Raw genomic sequence first — 15370 nt, 5'->3', positions numbered from 1 at the left:
CCACATATATCTATGTAGCGGTGCCTGATAACATTTATGATAGCTGCCAGTAGGCTGCATGGAGCAAAACATCTTCTAATAGGAAAGAAAAGACAGGGTGACCACAGAATACATCAAAATAAAAGCTCTAGCCTGATCAACATCCTCCTTTCTGTTCCACAAATGCACAAAAGTTACACCTATTGTTCAAGCATAGTACACAGTGATATAAGATGAGGATAGAATAGCAAAAAATAAAATAAAAAACACAATACATCTTTCCCCTTATTTGACACCCCTGCATGAGTTTTGAAGGAGAATTCTTCTTAACTAGAAAAACAAAGTATGTCAAAAAGGGAAAGAAGAAAATTGAAAAGACAAATGAGGGAGCAATACTACATAGAAGCCATATACAGATCTCAAAAGAAAAGGGCATCACACTAGATGTGTGTATAATTATTCCATCTACTCCTGACAGAAATCATCTGTGAAAAAATGAATCTATTGCATATAAAAAAAAAAACATGTTGGAGTGAGAGACGTGTATTCTTTCAATTTAATAGGAATTCAAAATACAAAATGATTTTACTGACAAGGCACTACAAAATTGTCAAATGAAATCAGAGTCATTGTGTGGAATGATGGAATGTGTAGTGAGGGATTTTCATTTTGATATGAAACCAACATTTGATCCACATCATATTTGCTGGTAAATGTTCAAACGTCCTATCGACAGGCTGTTTTTTCCCCCCCAGTGCCTGTGCCACTGTCAGGGGTCAAGCTGAGATGGAGTGCGCTGGAATCAGGTGCTACTGTCCTGCTGACAGTGATGCATTGCCACACTCAGGGGGTCATGTCTCTGTAAACATGCATTATCAAAACCCAAAGACAAATGTGGGAGGATGACCTGAGAGCCAGTGTGTGAGAGCGAGAAACAGAAGAGTGCACGTTTGTCAGCAGGGGCAATATGGGTAGAGATAGTTCTCTTGTTGCAAATGAAGAGGGTCAAGCAATCAAGCTGGGTTGGGCTTGGGTGTCAGTCCCATTATCTAACACTGTCTGAAATGATCAATGAGATAAAATAAAATGATCACAAGCCAAAATAGAGCAGCTAATGAAAATGGACTGTGTTTTAACAGATTCCTTTCAATGTCCTTCCACATCAGGATAGCAGGAACACAGACAGGAAGAAGACTAAGCAATAAAGCAGCCCACTAACAGCCCTAACAACCAATTTCTTTAGAGGACACATGCTTTTTCCTCACTAGAAATGCAGGTTCAGTTAACTATTTAGCTGGGCTGAGTGACTGACTCCTAATCTCCCACAACAAAGTACACATCTAGTAAGCTTAACCTTTTCCTCGTGTAAATGTAATAAGGGATGTAAAGTGCACAATAGTTATATAAAAGGTATAGAAAAGGTAAACAATAGTCATTTAAAGATAATAAAGATTTAGTTAAATGTAGCTATAAGGAAACATTTTAAAAAAATAATTTGCAAAAAGGTAGGGCAAAAAAAAAAAAAAATCCATATGCAATAATTAAATAATTCCTATTTATTCTTTAGAGAAATCTTACATGGAAAGGCACATACATATATAACACTGCTCTATCTTCAGATTCTATAATTAAATAAATAGCTGTGGATCTTTTTAATGACTAACTCAGTCTGTGTAAACATGAAACCCATCTCACTGCAGGTACTTAGAAAACTGTAAACCTACTGAATAACCACAAAAAAAGGCACTGTAATAAAAAGTGTAAACATCTATAAATATTAGACATTCCTCAGAAAAGAGCAGACATTTTGCATTATTGTACATGCTGAAAAAACAAGTTAAATACATTCAGTAAGAAACAGTACTCATGAACGCTTTCTTCTGACATAAAGGACTATTAATGAGGAGTTATTCTCATTATATATGTGGTCAAAATGCTGCAGATTACAGGACACATCAACATAAAAAAAAAAAAAAATTGTGAACACAAACAGAAGAGGTTTTTAGCACTTATTGCAATTTATATTTCTATCCTCATCTTGATTATTACAGTTAAAAAAAAATAATTAAGAAAAAGCATACCTAAACTAGAGTAAATCAAAGTTGCAAACGTTCCAAGTACTCCCAAATACCTTAAACATGCGTTACATAATGCACACCTTTTCAGAGGGACTGGTTAAATATGCAGATCTTTATTCCACCTCCATAGCAGATACATCTTGTTCATTGTCTGATTTTTCAGGGAGATCTGAGAGAGTGGTGGCTGGTTCTAGAGGTCCAGGTTTCTCAGTTTGGCCTTCTTCCTGATGCTCACTCTGTGTCTTCTCCTCTACAGAGCCGAAGGATTCGGATTTATCCTCTGTGGAACAAAGTGATGCAGATTAAGATTATGTAACTAAACTAAAGACAGTGCAGCCTCATAATGCTAAGCATATCCTGCTGGCTTAATTATATTAGCCCAATAGGAATTTCCGGCTAAAATTATTATTGTTGCATCAATAGTCCCTTATTTAGAATCATCTTAAAAAAGATACACACCTTGTGTATTAATTTACATTAAAGAAAGACCCACTGCAGGGTTTTTGCTACAAGGTAAGTAGAGAGAGGGGCAGAAAACCACACCAACAAACTATGCAGCACTGTGGGAGAGCATCATGAAAAGATCCAAATCCTTTAGGAACACACAGTAGATTTGCTCTCATATTTAACTGCAGATCAAGGTAAAGTGCTTTTAGAGACAAAGAGCTAAGGAGATTTAATCATCGCCTGATACAATTTTCACACTGTAAAAAAAACAAACAAACAAAAAAACCAAACACAGATGGGCACAAGCTTAATTGTTTGTTCAGATGAGACTATCCAATCAGTGGTATCTGTGGGCACATATATGCAGAAGAGGGCAGATGGCGCTTTCCTCAGATTGTTTTACAACTGCTCTGTCATACAGCAGTTTGAAAAGATGCGGCTGACTGGCTTCAGTTGTTAGCCTTCCCCGTCCCTAGTTGGCAGCTGTCGTATGATCTGGGAGAGACGGCTGGTGGGTGAGAACTGGCAAGTGACCCAATTGGGGAAATTGGGGGAAAAAAAATTGATTTCAATTCAAAAGTTTTGAAAACACAGTGCCTCATCTATCAAGCTGAATACAAATGAATGTGTGTGGAAAAAATTCAGCATTCGTGATTAATCTGCATCTAAATGTGTAAAACAGACTAACGATCTCAACTGATCGGTTTCTAATCTTACCATGTGCAATAAGCTATTGCATTTGTTTTTAGAAAAAGGTTACTCTGTCATGTTCAAATCGTTTATTTACATCAAGTATACAAATAAATGATTCATATAGGCAAATGACAACTGATAGTACTAGAAGAGTTTGCACATGATATTTAGAAACCAGTTTGATTTTTTTTTTTTCTTCCACTGAAAATAAAAGTTGGATAAGTCGGCTCAGTTTGCCCCCACATCTGGTCAATTTAAAAAATCTTTGTCATGGTCTGGGCCTTTCAGGTAGCAGAGAAACTGTTAATTAGCAGCATTTCTTTTTTTTTTGACCTAGATCTGTGCCAGACCATTTTCTTTTGACCTCACTTTTATTGTGCTGGATAGACAACACTGAATTCTCTCACCATATTTTGGCCATTTCAAGTGCTGTGACTCTGCATTGCATAATAATTTTTTTTTTGTTTGGATGGGGTTCCACAAACATTTACATTACATTTATTATTCATATACACTATATTGCCAAAAGTATTCGCTCACCCATCCAAATAATCAGAATCAGGTGTTCCAATCACTTCCATGGCCACAGGTGTATAAAAACAAGCACCTAGGCATGCAGACTGTTTTTACAAACATTTGTGAAAGAATGGGTCGCTCTCAGGAGCTCAGTGAATTCCAGCGTGGAACTGTGATAGGATGCCACCTGTGCAACAAATCCAGTCGTGAAATTTCCTCGCTCCTAAATATTCCACAGTCAACTGTCAGCTGTATTATAAGAACGTGGAAGTGTTTGGGAACGACAGCAACTCAGCCAAGAAGTGGTAGGCCACGTAAACTGACGGAGCGGGGTCAGCGGATGCTGAGGCGCATAGTGCGAAGAGGTCGCCAACTTTCTGCAGAGTCAATCGCTACAGACCTCCAAACTTTATGTGGCCTTCAGATTAGCTCAAGAACAGTGCGCAGAGAGCTTCATGGAATGGGTTTCCATGGCCGAACAGCTGCATCCAAGCCATACATCACCAAGTGCAATGCAGAGCGTCGGATGCAGTGGTGTAAAGCACGCCGCCACTGGACTCTAGAGCAGTGGAGACGCGTTCTCTGGCGTGACGAATCGCGCTTCTCCATCTGGCAATCTGATGGACGAGTCTGGGTTTGGTGGTTGCCAGGAGAACGGTACTTGTCTGACTGCATTGTGCCAAGTGTAAAGTTTGGTGGAGGGGAGATTATGGTGTGGGGTTGTTTTTCAGGAGTTGGGCTTGGCCCCTTAGTTCCAGTGAAAGGAACTCTGAATGCTTCAGCATACCAAGACATTTTGGACAATTCCATGCTCCCAACTTTGTGGGAACAGTTTGGAGCTGGCCCCTTCCTCTTCCAACATGACTGTGCACCAGTGCACAAAGCAAGGTCCATAAAGACATGGATGACAGAGTCTGGTGTGGAGGAACTTGACTGGCCTGCACAGAGTCCTGACCTCAACCCGATAGAACACCATTGGGATGAATTAGAGTGGAGACTGAGAGCCAGGCCTTCTTGTCAAACATCAGTGTGTGACCTCACAAATCCGCTTCTGGAAGAATGGTCAAAAATTCCCATAAACACACTCCTAAACCTTGTGGACAGCCTTCCCAGAAGAGTTGAAGCTGTTATAGCTGCAAAGGGTGGACCGACATCATATTGAACCCTATGGATTAGGAATGGGATGTCACTTAAGTTCATATGCGAGTCAAGGCAGGTGAGCGAATACTTTTGGCAATATAGTGTATATAGCCTTGGGAACACCTCCCCCAGGATTTCACCCAAGTATTTCAGAAAGAGGTAGGTCTTCAGCAGTCATTCGAAGACAGTCAGTGGCTCAGATGTTTGGACGTCTAGGGTTAGTTCATTTCACCACTTCAGTGACAGAACAGAGAACAGCCTCAATGTATACCTACCTTGCACCCTGAGAGATGGTGGGACCAGTCGAGCAGTGGTAGAAGATCTGAGGGTGCAAGGTACAGGGCGTTGAGTGATAACAGCTTTGAGGTAAGAGGGTGCTGTTCCCTTTTTGGCGTTGTAGGCAAGCATCATTGTTTTGAATCTGAAGCGTGTAGCTACCAGAAGCCAGTGGAGGAAGCGCAGCAGTTGAGTGGTGTGTGAGAATTTACGCAAGTTGGAAACATGTCATGCAGCTGCATTTTGGAGGTCGAATTGTGCTCAGAAATAGATCTGCCAGCAGAGAATTGCAATAGTCCAGTCCCGAAATGACGAGACTGAACAAGCATCTGAGCAGTCTGAGCCATGGCCAAAGGGGAGATCAAAGTGTTGTGTAGGGACATTGCAAAATCATGACCTGGGAATAAACAGCAGTTCAGTCTTTCTGGGATAGAGTTTCAGCTAATGAAACATCATTCATGATGACATGTCTACCTGACATTCAGATGCTCCGGTACATAACTTCCTAGAGGTTCTAAATTGGATTCAAGTCTGGGTATCAATGCTTTGGTCATCCAGAAACCTACACACACTTGCCACATGACCCTGGGTTTTGTCATTTACCCAGAGGAACCCAGAGCCCACTGCATTCGAGTGAGAACCAACAATATAGGATCATGAGGATTTCATCCTGGTACCCAACAGCAGTAACAACAGCACTGTTGGCAATCATGTGGAGGTCTGTGAGACCCTTTAAAAATATTCCTCCCCAGACCAACCACTGACCCACTGCCAAATCGGCCATGCTGGATGATGTTGCATGCAGCATAATGTTTCCCTCAGCATCTCCAGACTGTTTTACATTGGTCACATGTGCTAAATGTGAACCTACTCTCATCCGTGAAGAGACTGGGGCACCAATGGTGGACACCAATTCTGGTGTTCCCTGACAAGATACAATCGAGTTCCACAGTGCTGGGCTGTGAGCACAAGAGCCACTAGAGGATGTCAGGCACTCATGCCATCTTCATGGAGTCTGTTGCTGACAGTTACATGTCATAAACATGCACACCAGTAGGCTGCTGGAGGTCATTTTTAGGCCTCTTTCCATGCTCCTCCCATTTCTTATTTCACAAAGGAGAAAATACTTGTTCTGCTGCTGGGTTTTGCACGTCTACGCCCCTCTCCAGCTCTCATCGCGTAACAGCCCATCTCCTTCATGCTGAGAGATGGATGTGCCATCCTGGAGTAGCTGGACAACCTGTGCAACCTGACTGGGTTGCAGGTACTGCATGAGGCTACAAGTAGTGACAAGGACAATAACAAAACAAAACTAAACACAAATCTGTTAGAAAGGAAAAGTAGAGAGCAATTGCCTGTGGCACCACCTTGCAAAGCCATTGCCCTTTGGGGGTGTGTCTTGCTGTTGCCCCTCCAGTGCATTTGCACCAAAGCAGATGACTCACAGATAGATTCATAGTCACTTATGCTTCATGACTGGACAGACTAACATCCCTGAAGTTTAACTGACTTGTTATAATGTGATGATCAAATGTTCACTTAATGTTTTTGAGCACTGTCTATTAAGCTAAGCTAGAAATCAAAGTAACGCTACTAAAGAATCTGCTATAATCAATGCTATAATTTTAAGCAAGATTATTTAACATTTCTTTCTTGGATATAAAAAGATACATGCAAACATTCTATATTTGTAAGCCTAATATGTAGACCTTTCTCAGCTGTTAAATAATCATGAACATCATCAGATATTTCTGAGACTTCATGTTTGTGGCAACCTTGTCAGTCAGCATAAAGGCAAGGAAATCCCATTAACTTGCCACTTAGTGCTTTCAAATAAATATCATTATTAAGAACATGATGCAATACATTCATTCCATTGATTTAAAAAAGTTTTTTTCCTGCTGGAACCTGATGTACAGATGTTTGACTATAAGGAAATGCAGGGAGCCAATTAGGATGCAACCTTAAGAATCCTAAAGCATGAAATTAGAAAAGTACATCAAATATACTATACATCAGGCTCTGACTTCATAGCAGGTACCTGGAGAAGAAGTGGGTGCACCTTGGTCTGTCTCCAAGGCAACAGTAGGTGGTCCTAGGCTTGTCTTCCCTTCACTAAATTCAGGGAGATGTGGAGCCTGAGGGCGGGTCTTCCGAGCAGGATTCAGGAAGTAGCAGTAAGCACATCTGAATGCTGAAACAGCAGCAATAACACATTCTGCTGTTCCAAATAATCCATGGTCACAGTGATGTATTACGAAAATAAAGCATACGCTTATGGAGAACGTATAGTATGGAACATGAACAGACTACACTTGTTTGCATTTTTAATCTGTTACTGGTACTGCATTCAAATGCTAAATGTGAAATGCCAGACAAGGGCCAGCATTTATGAGGTCTATGATATACTGAGCTGACAAGTGTCAGAGAAATAAAGGCACCATGTCTGATGAAGACTGACAAATTGTTCCATGTTCCTCTAAATCTTACCAACATATTCAAATTCCTCCTTTAAAGCCATGCCGTTATGAGATAGACACTGCTGGCATATTAGGGCATATCTGCAAAAGAATACAAAAAAGTAAATTTTTTAAAAACAGACAAGACACAGAGAGTGAAAGTTAACACATTCAGTTCAATCCAATTTTAATCTGTATACATTGTCATAAAGTAGCTTTACAGAAATATCTACATTTGGATAGAAATTATACATTAATACATTTAATTGAAAATTATCCCTAGTGCAATTATAAAAAAAACAATTAAAAAGTACAATTGCATAACCAGTAGATTCAATCTAGTTATAACATGAATTCTATTTTGTTGAAGTTATCAACTGTTCACTGATGGAGACTTGAGACATCTCAACCACTAAGAACTTAGATTAGCTTAAGAGTATGACATGAAAGATACCGTTTAATAATCATTTATAAATAACTGCTAAACCAGCTTCCGCTGATAGCAAATAGCAGATAGCAGAATTACAAGTTACAAAGATGAAAATCATTTATAGCTGATCAGGTTATTTGCCTAATCTACAAGAAACTAAAATGACAGTGATGGTCAAGCAAATTAATATAAATAATAAGTGGGAGTGCTGATCTTCAGTATACTGAACATGGTTTTTGATTGGTATTACCAAGCTAGAAAGGTATCCTGCTCAATTATCTATACAGGCTAGCTACAGAACATATACAAAACCACTGATCAGTTCAATGCATGACTGTACTAGCATAAGAGTGGGTCTACAACTAAAATTATTTGCTCTTCGCAATTCTGCTGCCTATTTGACTGGCTTTGAGTAAACCAATCCTATACCAGGTGTTAAATTGCACAGGAGCTACAAGTAGATAGAAATATGTAGACCTAAAAATAAAAAATTAAAACCCACTGTGAATGTGCGCTTACAGCAAAAGATTTAAAATTAAGAATATTTACCTATTCTGAGGCCCATCACCTACTAGGTACTCAATAATCTTGTCCAAAGCTCCTCTGTCACGAGGGAGGACAGGTCGTGCTAGGGGTGGACCAGGAGGATACATTCCTGTGAACACACACAGAAGCGGTTACTAACAAACCTTCCAAGGATACACATGCAGGTCTTTCAGAGCATGGACCAGTTTGCAGACAGAGCTGCAGTCTTCTGCAGCAGGCAGGTGGCCAAGATAAATGGATGGCAGTGACAGATTTTAATAATGACTCAGAAATAATCCTCCCGATAGATAACGCCGAACCTGCTGTGATCCTCATCTCTAATTAATATAATTTAACATGAAGAGCGATCATAGCAAGATGACTGGTCATTTCTACCAGACTTGGCAAAGTCCCGATATCCTGCTGCTTATTAATTTACAAGCATATGGAATCGCTGTGGTGACTCTTTCATATCAAATTGCTTTTCACTAGCAATTCCTTGCTTAGATTGGTTCGCCCTCAAGTACAGACGATAATTCTCTTCCTGCCTTAAGAAAGAAATTTGGTGTCAATCATCTATGGCAGATAATGACAAAACTAACAATGAAGAATAAATCAAACATTGGAAGTCTGTATCTCACGGTCAACAATAAGAAAATGTGCTAGGAGTGCCTAATCTTAAATATATGAAAAACTATTAACACACAAAACAGTGAGTTTGAAACTTGAACATTACAAACAGAAAACAGTGGACATCTCAGATCTCGCAGTCAGCAAACTACCAAATCTAAATTTTGATGATACAATAATATGCTACATTAAGCTATTAAGAAATCCCAGTACATTCTGAAAAACTGAAATCGACCAGTCCTGCACCCAAAACCATGCCACATTCAATGTCTGAAGTTTCGCATTTCACATTCTGACACAAATGTGACCATTAACTGAAGTTCTTGACAGGTACTGTGTCATATTAAACACTGCACTGCTGCCACATTATTGGATAAAATCTTGAATAAGGGGGACTTCTTATTATCATGGACAATGAGTATAGTCTATTTTAATTAAACACAGCTTCATAATGTGAAGGAAAACCCCTTAAAATTTAGTAAAAGTATGTTGATGCTGTTTCAGGGAACCTCATGATTTTACTACAAAGCATAAAACAAGGTGTGTGCATCACTCACCCACACCAGGGAATGGGGAGCCTGTGGGGGTAACATTTCTCCTCGGCAGGTTATGGTGCTGAGAAGTAGAAGACAGGTTCCTCTCTGGAGGCCCACCAGGGGCCGAGATCAGGGCAGTAGGGGCAGTAGGGCCAGGAGGAGGACGTGCTGATACTGCTAGGTTTGGAGTCACAGGAACAGGAGGGCGAGGAGTCACATGCCTCTGACGAAGCTCTGAAGGGGAGGGAGGAAAAAACAAAAAAAAAAACAGCGTTTGTGCTTGTTGATGCAGATAATCAAACCTTTTTTTGCCAGCAAACCCAGTACATATACCATTTCCCTCTAACCTTGACCTTGCCGAGGAGTTACAGGAGGTCCAATGGGTGTAGCATCCTGCTCCTATGACGAGATAGAACTTGATTATAAATTCTGCAACAATCTGTTATGTCAGCAGTCTGTCTACATTGCTGAAGTACTTACAATCTTTTTCTTAGAATCTGGATCAAACCGCTCTAATATTAATTTGGCATTTTTGTAGGTTTCCGTCTCCATCACCTGCTCAAGCTGAAAAATACAGTAAACCATTCAGTGTACTCAATATAAACATAATGACTGTACTGGCTCAAAAATGACATAGCGATCTAGAACAAATGAAAAAAAGTACAAATGCACAGCTAAGGCAGTTGTTTAGGGAGAAAAATCTCCTGGCAGTTTTTACATTTTGTTCTATTTAGCTTCATTTTAAAACTCATTTTAGAAAAAGAGCAAATAGTGCTAATTATTTAGATTTAATGAAAAGAATAATTACAAGATCTATTCTGATAATGGAGAGTGTAAAAATCCATCAACTGTAATTATTGAAAGTTATTAGACATGACAGCAGATGACAAGCAATTTCTCAGATTTATTTCCTCCCAGCACTAAACACTATTAATTTAAAGACAAGCCGTTGGCCAAGCATTTTACCAAGTCAAGTCTGTGCAATTAACCGCTGTCTGCATTGATTTTAGATTATTTATTTGAAGAAGAAATCTCTCTCTCCCTACAAGGAGCATTAGCTCAAAACTGGGCAGGGAAAGGATGCTCCTGTTTTAGCGTTAGCATGGTGCTAGCCTACTGTCAAAAGTAAAGCTGAATGGCCTACAAGGGCAAAGCCAGCACATTAGCATTTAAGGTTAACGCTCACATTACAGGTGCAAAGATGTCTGACATTTCTGAGAAGGTGTGCACTCTGGTTTGACCCCTCATGAAATAACTAGATTTTAAGTGTTCTACACAGGTATGAGGGTGCAGCTTGCCACCAGAGCAATGGCCTCGCTGGCCAAATAGGCTACAATTATCATCAGAATGCACTACTCAAAAAGAATAGACATTGCAGAGAAATTCTTACTATTTTCTTTTTTTCAGCTTTCAATTCTTCTAATTTTTCACCTGAAAGAGAAAATGAAACACCATACCATGTTAAAATAAAATGGCTTAACTGGTGACTTTCTGTTAAAATATTTAAGAACATAATTTAAAAATAGACCAAAGTGATAACTGTACCATTTCTTTCTGTCCTTCTTGAATATAACATAATCAACAGTTTTCTCAGAAGCCATACACTGTGGATTAAAAAAAAAATTACAAAGTTGTATAATTGATTTAAAAATGCATCCATTTTGCTGCATGAACAATTATTTATGAGAAATATATTGCAAAAAATAACTATTTATGAAATATAGTGTTGTGGTTTAGTAAATGAATGTATAACATTTAATAATATAAAAGGAAATGTACTCACAGTAGTGGAAATATTAAAAAGGGTGAAGCCAATATCACTTTCCCCATTAGCTGGTGAGGGATGTACCACATATAAACAACCAGGCAGGCTAACAGGTACAAAATGGTTGAATATAGAAGTAATCTGTAAACCCATAGCTTCAGCTGTTTCTGATTCTTTTCTCTGTGCTCTTCAAGGTTTTGGATATTCTGGGGGGAAAAAAGGTTTTCTAAGAACCAAATAGCACTGTGCTCAATGACAGTATAATCAATAATAATAATAATAATAATAATAATAATAATAATAATAATAATAATAATAATAATAATAATAATAAAGCAATGCACAATATCTAATCCTTCCAGTGGTTCAGCACTGTCCAGTTACAATCTAAAGGACTGAGAGCTACACTGGGATTTCTGTTAAGCTGATTTGAATAAAGCATTGAATTGAAGTAAATACTTCAGCTAAAAATAAAATGGTCACTAAAAAGTAAAGAAACTGGAAAATGTAACAATGTCTGTTTGGACATGATGACACCATGCTGTGCCTTAGGCTAGTATCATACCCATGCTGAAATTCAGTACAACCTCATAATTGCTAGTGCGATATCGCTTTTATACAACAGTTCTATAAACAAGAAATTAAAGTAAAGTAGAGTAACTGATATTTTATACACAATATGGCCAAATGTTATATTCACAGCTGCACTCACTTTAAAGTCTTTTTTCTAGCTGGCTCATATGGACTTGTATGTAGCCATTGCAGGTGTTAATGGTGAAATTGGAATCAATTCTTTTCATATTTAAATTCAAGTTATACTCCTAAAAAATATTGTTTCCCCATCGCAAACACTACTGTAGTAACTGGCAAACACCGAAAAGTGGAGTAACACAAACAATGAAACATCCCAGTGCAGTTATACTAAATATGAGCATTCTTGGAACACCGTTCATCCAATCAAATTAGTGGTCCAGAACTAATTGTTGTATAATACGGCTTGAGCTTTTTAGGCCTGTATGATTTTATCCAGACCATAAACAGTTCAGTCATCTGAAACGCTCATTCAAAGGGTACTTCTTGGTGAGCCAATTCTCAAGGACCATCGTAAGTGGTTTTAAATAACCTCATTCCAAAAATATCCAAGAATGATCCCAAAGCATTGGAGTGCTCTAAAGAGAGCAAAGGCAAATACAGCAACACATGTCTGTCAGTCTAATAATAACTTCAAGTCTGATTCTTCCAATGTGTCTGACAGTGTAGTCAACTGAATAGCGCTGCAACTGCAAAGCTGAAAAATGTCTTTTACACCAGTGTTTTTGTGCTATGTACATAATGTATAAGGGTAAACATGAAATAAGTTAGATTGAATGTCAGCAGCAGTAATGAGCTGTGTGCTTAGAGGCAAATTACTTCTTACCTTATCAAGTCCCTCCAATACCTCCACGGTTGTTGGCTTGGTCTGAAAAACAAGTCGGACTATTATTCTAAATTTGTATAAATGCAAAATGAAATCAATTCACCCATTTTTTCTGGCAGACCTAGCTACTGGATATGCAGGCATTTTCAAACAAGCCTGAAATAGCCTAAAATATTTTAATAAATGTAATGATTAAGAACTTGTGATATGCCCGAATGGTCTTCATTTATCAAATGAGATACAGTTAGCTTTTAAATAGTACATACCCTCCAACGAGAAACCAAAGCTCCCATCTTGAGCTTTGGAGCAAATTCACACTACTCTCTTGGTGTATTGTTTAACGGCTGAAAACGTCACCACCTACCAAAAAAGCAGAAGTTACAAGTTAGTGCTTGAGTCTGAAATACGCACTCAATATATAACCTAAAAACAAGCTAGCAAAGGAAGCATAATACAAGAAAACTTTTAAACATAAATGTCAGTCTGTTTGAAGAAATCATCCCATTACTCTATATAAATAATCAGAAACATCTAGAATGATTAATCATACACTATATTGCCAAAAGTTTTGGGACACCACTCCAAATCATTTTATTCAGGGGTTGTTTTTCAGGGATTGGGCTTGGCCCCTTAGGTCCAGTGAAAGGAACTCTTAATGCTTCAGCATACCAAGACATTTTGGACAATTTCATGTTTCCAACTTTGTGGGAACAGTTTGGGGATGACCTCTTCCTGTTCCAACATGACTGTGCACCAGTGCACAAAGCAAGGCCCATAAAGACATAAATGAGCAAGTTTGGTGTGGAGGAACTTGACTGGCCTGCACAGAGTCCTGACCTCAACCCGACAGAACACCTTTGGGGTGTTAAATTAGAGCTGAGACTGTGAACCAGACCAAAACTGCGACGTCTGCCTTTACATACACATGAATGTAATATGGAGTTGGCCAAATTGTCTTAGTATGCTGAAGCATTAAGAGTTCCTTTCACTGGAACTAAAAATTCAATGATTTGGAGGGGTGTCCCAAAACTTTTGGCAATACAGTGTATAACCTAAAGACATACTAGCAACGGGAGCATAATACAAAAAACCTTTTAGACATAAATGTCAATCTGTTTGTATAAATTACCCTCTATAAAATCAGAAACATTTAGAATGATTTATCATAACTTGATTACTACTGCACATTTTGTGTCCCAAAATACCAAAGTACCAAATGAGCTGTGTAAACCTTAAAACCTGATACCCCTCTCTATTTTAAACTTCAGGGCACACAAGTGATCAGTAAGCTGCTTAAAGATCTGTCCTAGCTAACTTTCCACATCATCACCATCATCATCATCATCATCATCCAGGAATAAGGGTTGTCTAGTTCATTCGGCCAGGTTCAGCTGAACAAACGACTCTTGGATGAAGTAAAGCACTTTTAACAGCCCAGGAAAGCCTCGAAACTTACTTTTCTACGTGTACTGTTAGAGCCATTCTGCTAAACTCCACCAAAGTCCCGAGTCTCCTTATCCATTCAGACATTTTATTACTTATAAGCAGACACACGAGAAAATCTCTCTTTAATAGTGATATAAACATATAGAAACTACGATCCTGCTAATCCGAATGAATTAAAGATTCGCTTCCTTTTTTTAGTTGTAAATGACGTCGAATTAAAAAAAAAAGTAGCATGTGTACATGGATAAGGTCAAAACGATTTAAAACACAGCTACGATCGACTAAATAATCTAGTTTTAGATGCAATAAAAACCCTGTTAAACCGCCTATCTAAGCTAAATCAACTAGGCTTATGCACTGCACGAGCTAAACTAAGAAACCTAACTAGTAGACATGACACAAAGTAACCTGACTGCGATAACTTTTACAGTACTGCAACAACACGGCACACTCTGCTGTGTATCAAAGCGCAGAAAACGGAAATAAATATAAATACATATATATATATATTGTGGATACTTTACCTCACAAACATCAGCAGAGGGGAGGAAGAGTAACTTGTTTAATAGACGTCATCGAATACCCATAACTCCCTGCGGTAATCTCCTGCCGCGATTGGGTCGTCACGTGACATTAACTTCCACAGAGGGCTGGAAAACAAAGTGATGTGTTGGGCTTGGTTTCCTTATGATATTAAAGCTATAGTGAGTGGAAATTTTATTTTGTTGTGTCTGAAAAGAAAATTCTCAAGTACTAAGCTGCTGTTAGTCGTCCTAGTGAAAAGAAACAGTTGCCAAACCACAGGCCAAGCTAGCAAAACTAAGAGACCATCTAGGAAACTATTCTGAAACTATTGCTACCCTTGCAACACAGTAGCTGAGTTATTTTTAAGACAATAATAACACAACATTTGGCAATTAGAAAATCTAATTAATTGTTCAAATTGATCAGTTCCTTTAATTACCCGCAAAATTACCAGTTGATGAAGATGAACTCCTGGTTCAACCGGCTTGGCGGTTGGTTATTTCTTGCA

The 15370-nt window shown here is 38.7% G+C and overlaps 1 protein-coding gene across 3 annotated transcripts; it reads right to left on the bottom strand.

The window, feature by feature from the left end:
- Positions 1 to 447: 447 nt before the first annotated feature.
- lnpa (limb and neural patterns a) lies at positions 448 to 14949 on the bottom strand. 3 transcript variants are annotated; one of them, XM_058393367.1, is made up of 13 exons: positions 14862 to 14949; positions 13158 to 13251; positions 12892 to 12933; positions 11493 to 11680; positions 11255 to 11313; positions 11100 to 11140; positions 10190 to 10273; positions 10057 to 10108; positions 9731 to 9943; positions 8568 to 8673; positions 7620 to 7690; positions 7192 to 7323; positions 456 to 2337 (listed from the first exon to the last, which is right to left on the bottom strand). In XM_058393367.1, the coding sequence occupies exons 2-13, from the start codon at positions 13182 to 13184 to the stop codon at positions 2171 to 2173; spliced, it is 1182 nt and encodes a 393-aa protein (XP_058249350.1). In that variant the 5' UTR covers positions 13185 to 13251; positions 14862 to 14949; the 3' UTR covers positions 456 to 2170. The 3 variants fall into 3 exon arrangements, with proteins under 3 accessions (XP_058249351.1, XP_058249350.1, XP_058249349.1); XM_058393366.1 differs by having other exon boundaries at positions 1473 to 2337; positions 7171 to 7323; XM_058393368.1 differs by lacking the exon at positions 7192 to 7323 and having other exon boundaries at positions 448 to 2337.
- Positions 14950 to 15370: the final 421 nt, after the last annotated feature.

This window comes from Hemibagrus wyckioides, linkage group LG06 (assembly GCF_019097595.1).
Source record: "Hemibagrus wyckioides isolate EC202008001 linkage group LG06, SWU_Hwy_1.0, whole genome shotgun sequence".
NCBI lineage: Eukaryota > Metazoa > Chordata > Actinopteri > Siluriformes > Bagridae > Hemibagrus > Hemibagrus wyckioides.
Note: the sequence above shows the minus strand (reverse complement) of the source record. Positions and strands in the feature narration are given on the sequence as shown.

Excerpts from the sequence above, each read along its gene's own strand:
- lnpa (XM_058393366.1), bottom strand. The coding sequence starts at position 13,184 with ATGGGAGCTTTGGTTTCTCGTTGGAGG. Across the intron at positions 11,141-11,254 it reads AAGAAGGACAGAAAGAAATG|GTGAAAAATTAGAAGAATTG; the intron begins GTACAGTTATCA and ends TTTCTCTTTCAG. Across the intron at positions 10,109-10,189 it reads CAGATTCTAAGAAAAAGATT|GAGCAGGATGCTACACCCAT; the intron begins GTAAGTACTTCA and ends ATCTCGTCATAG.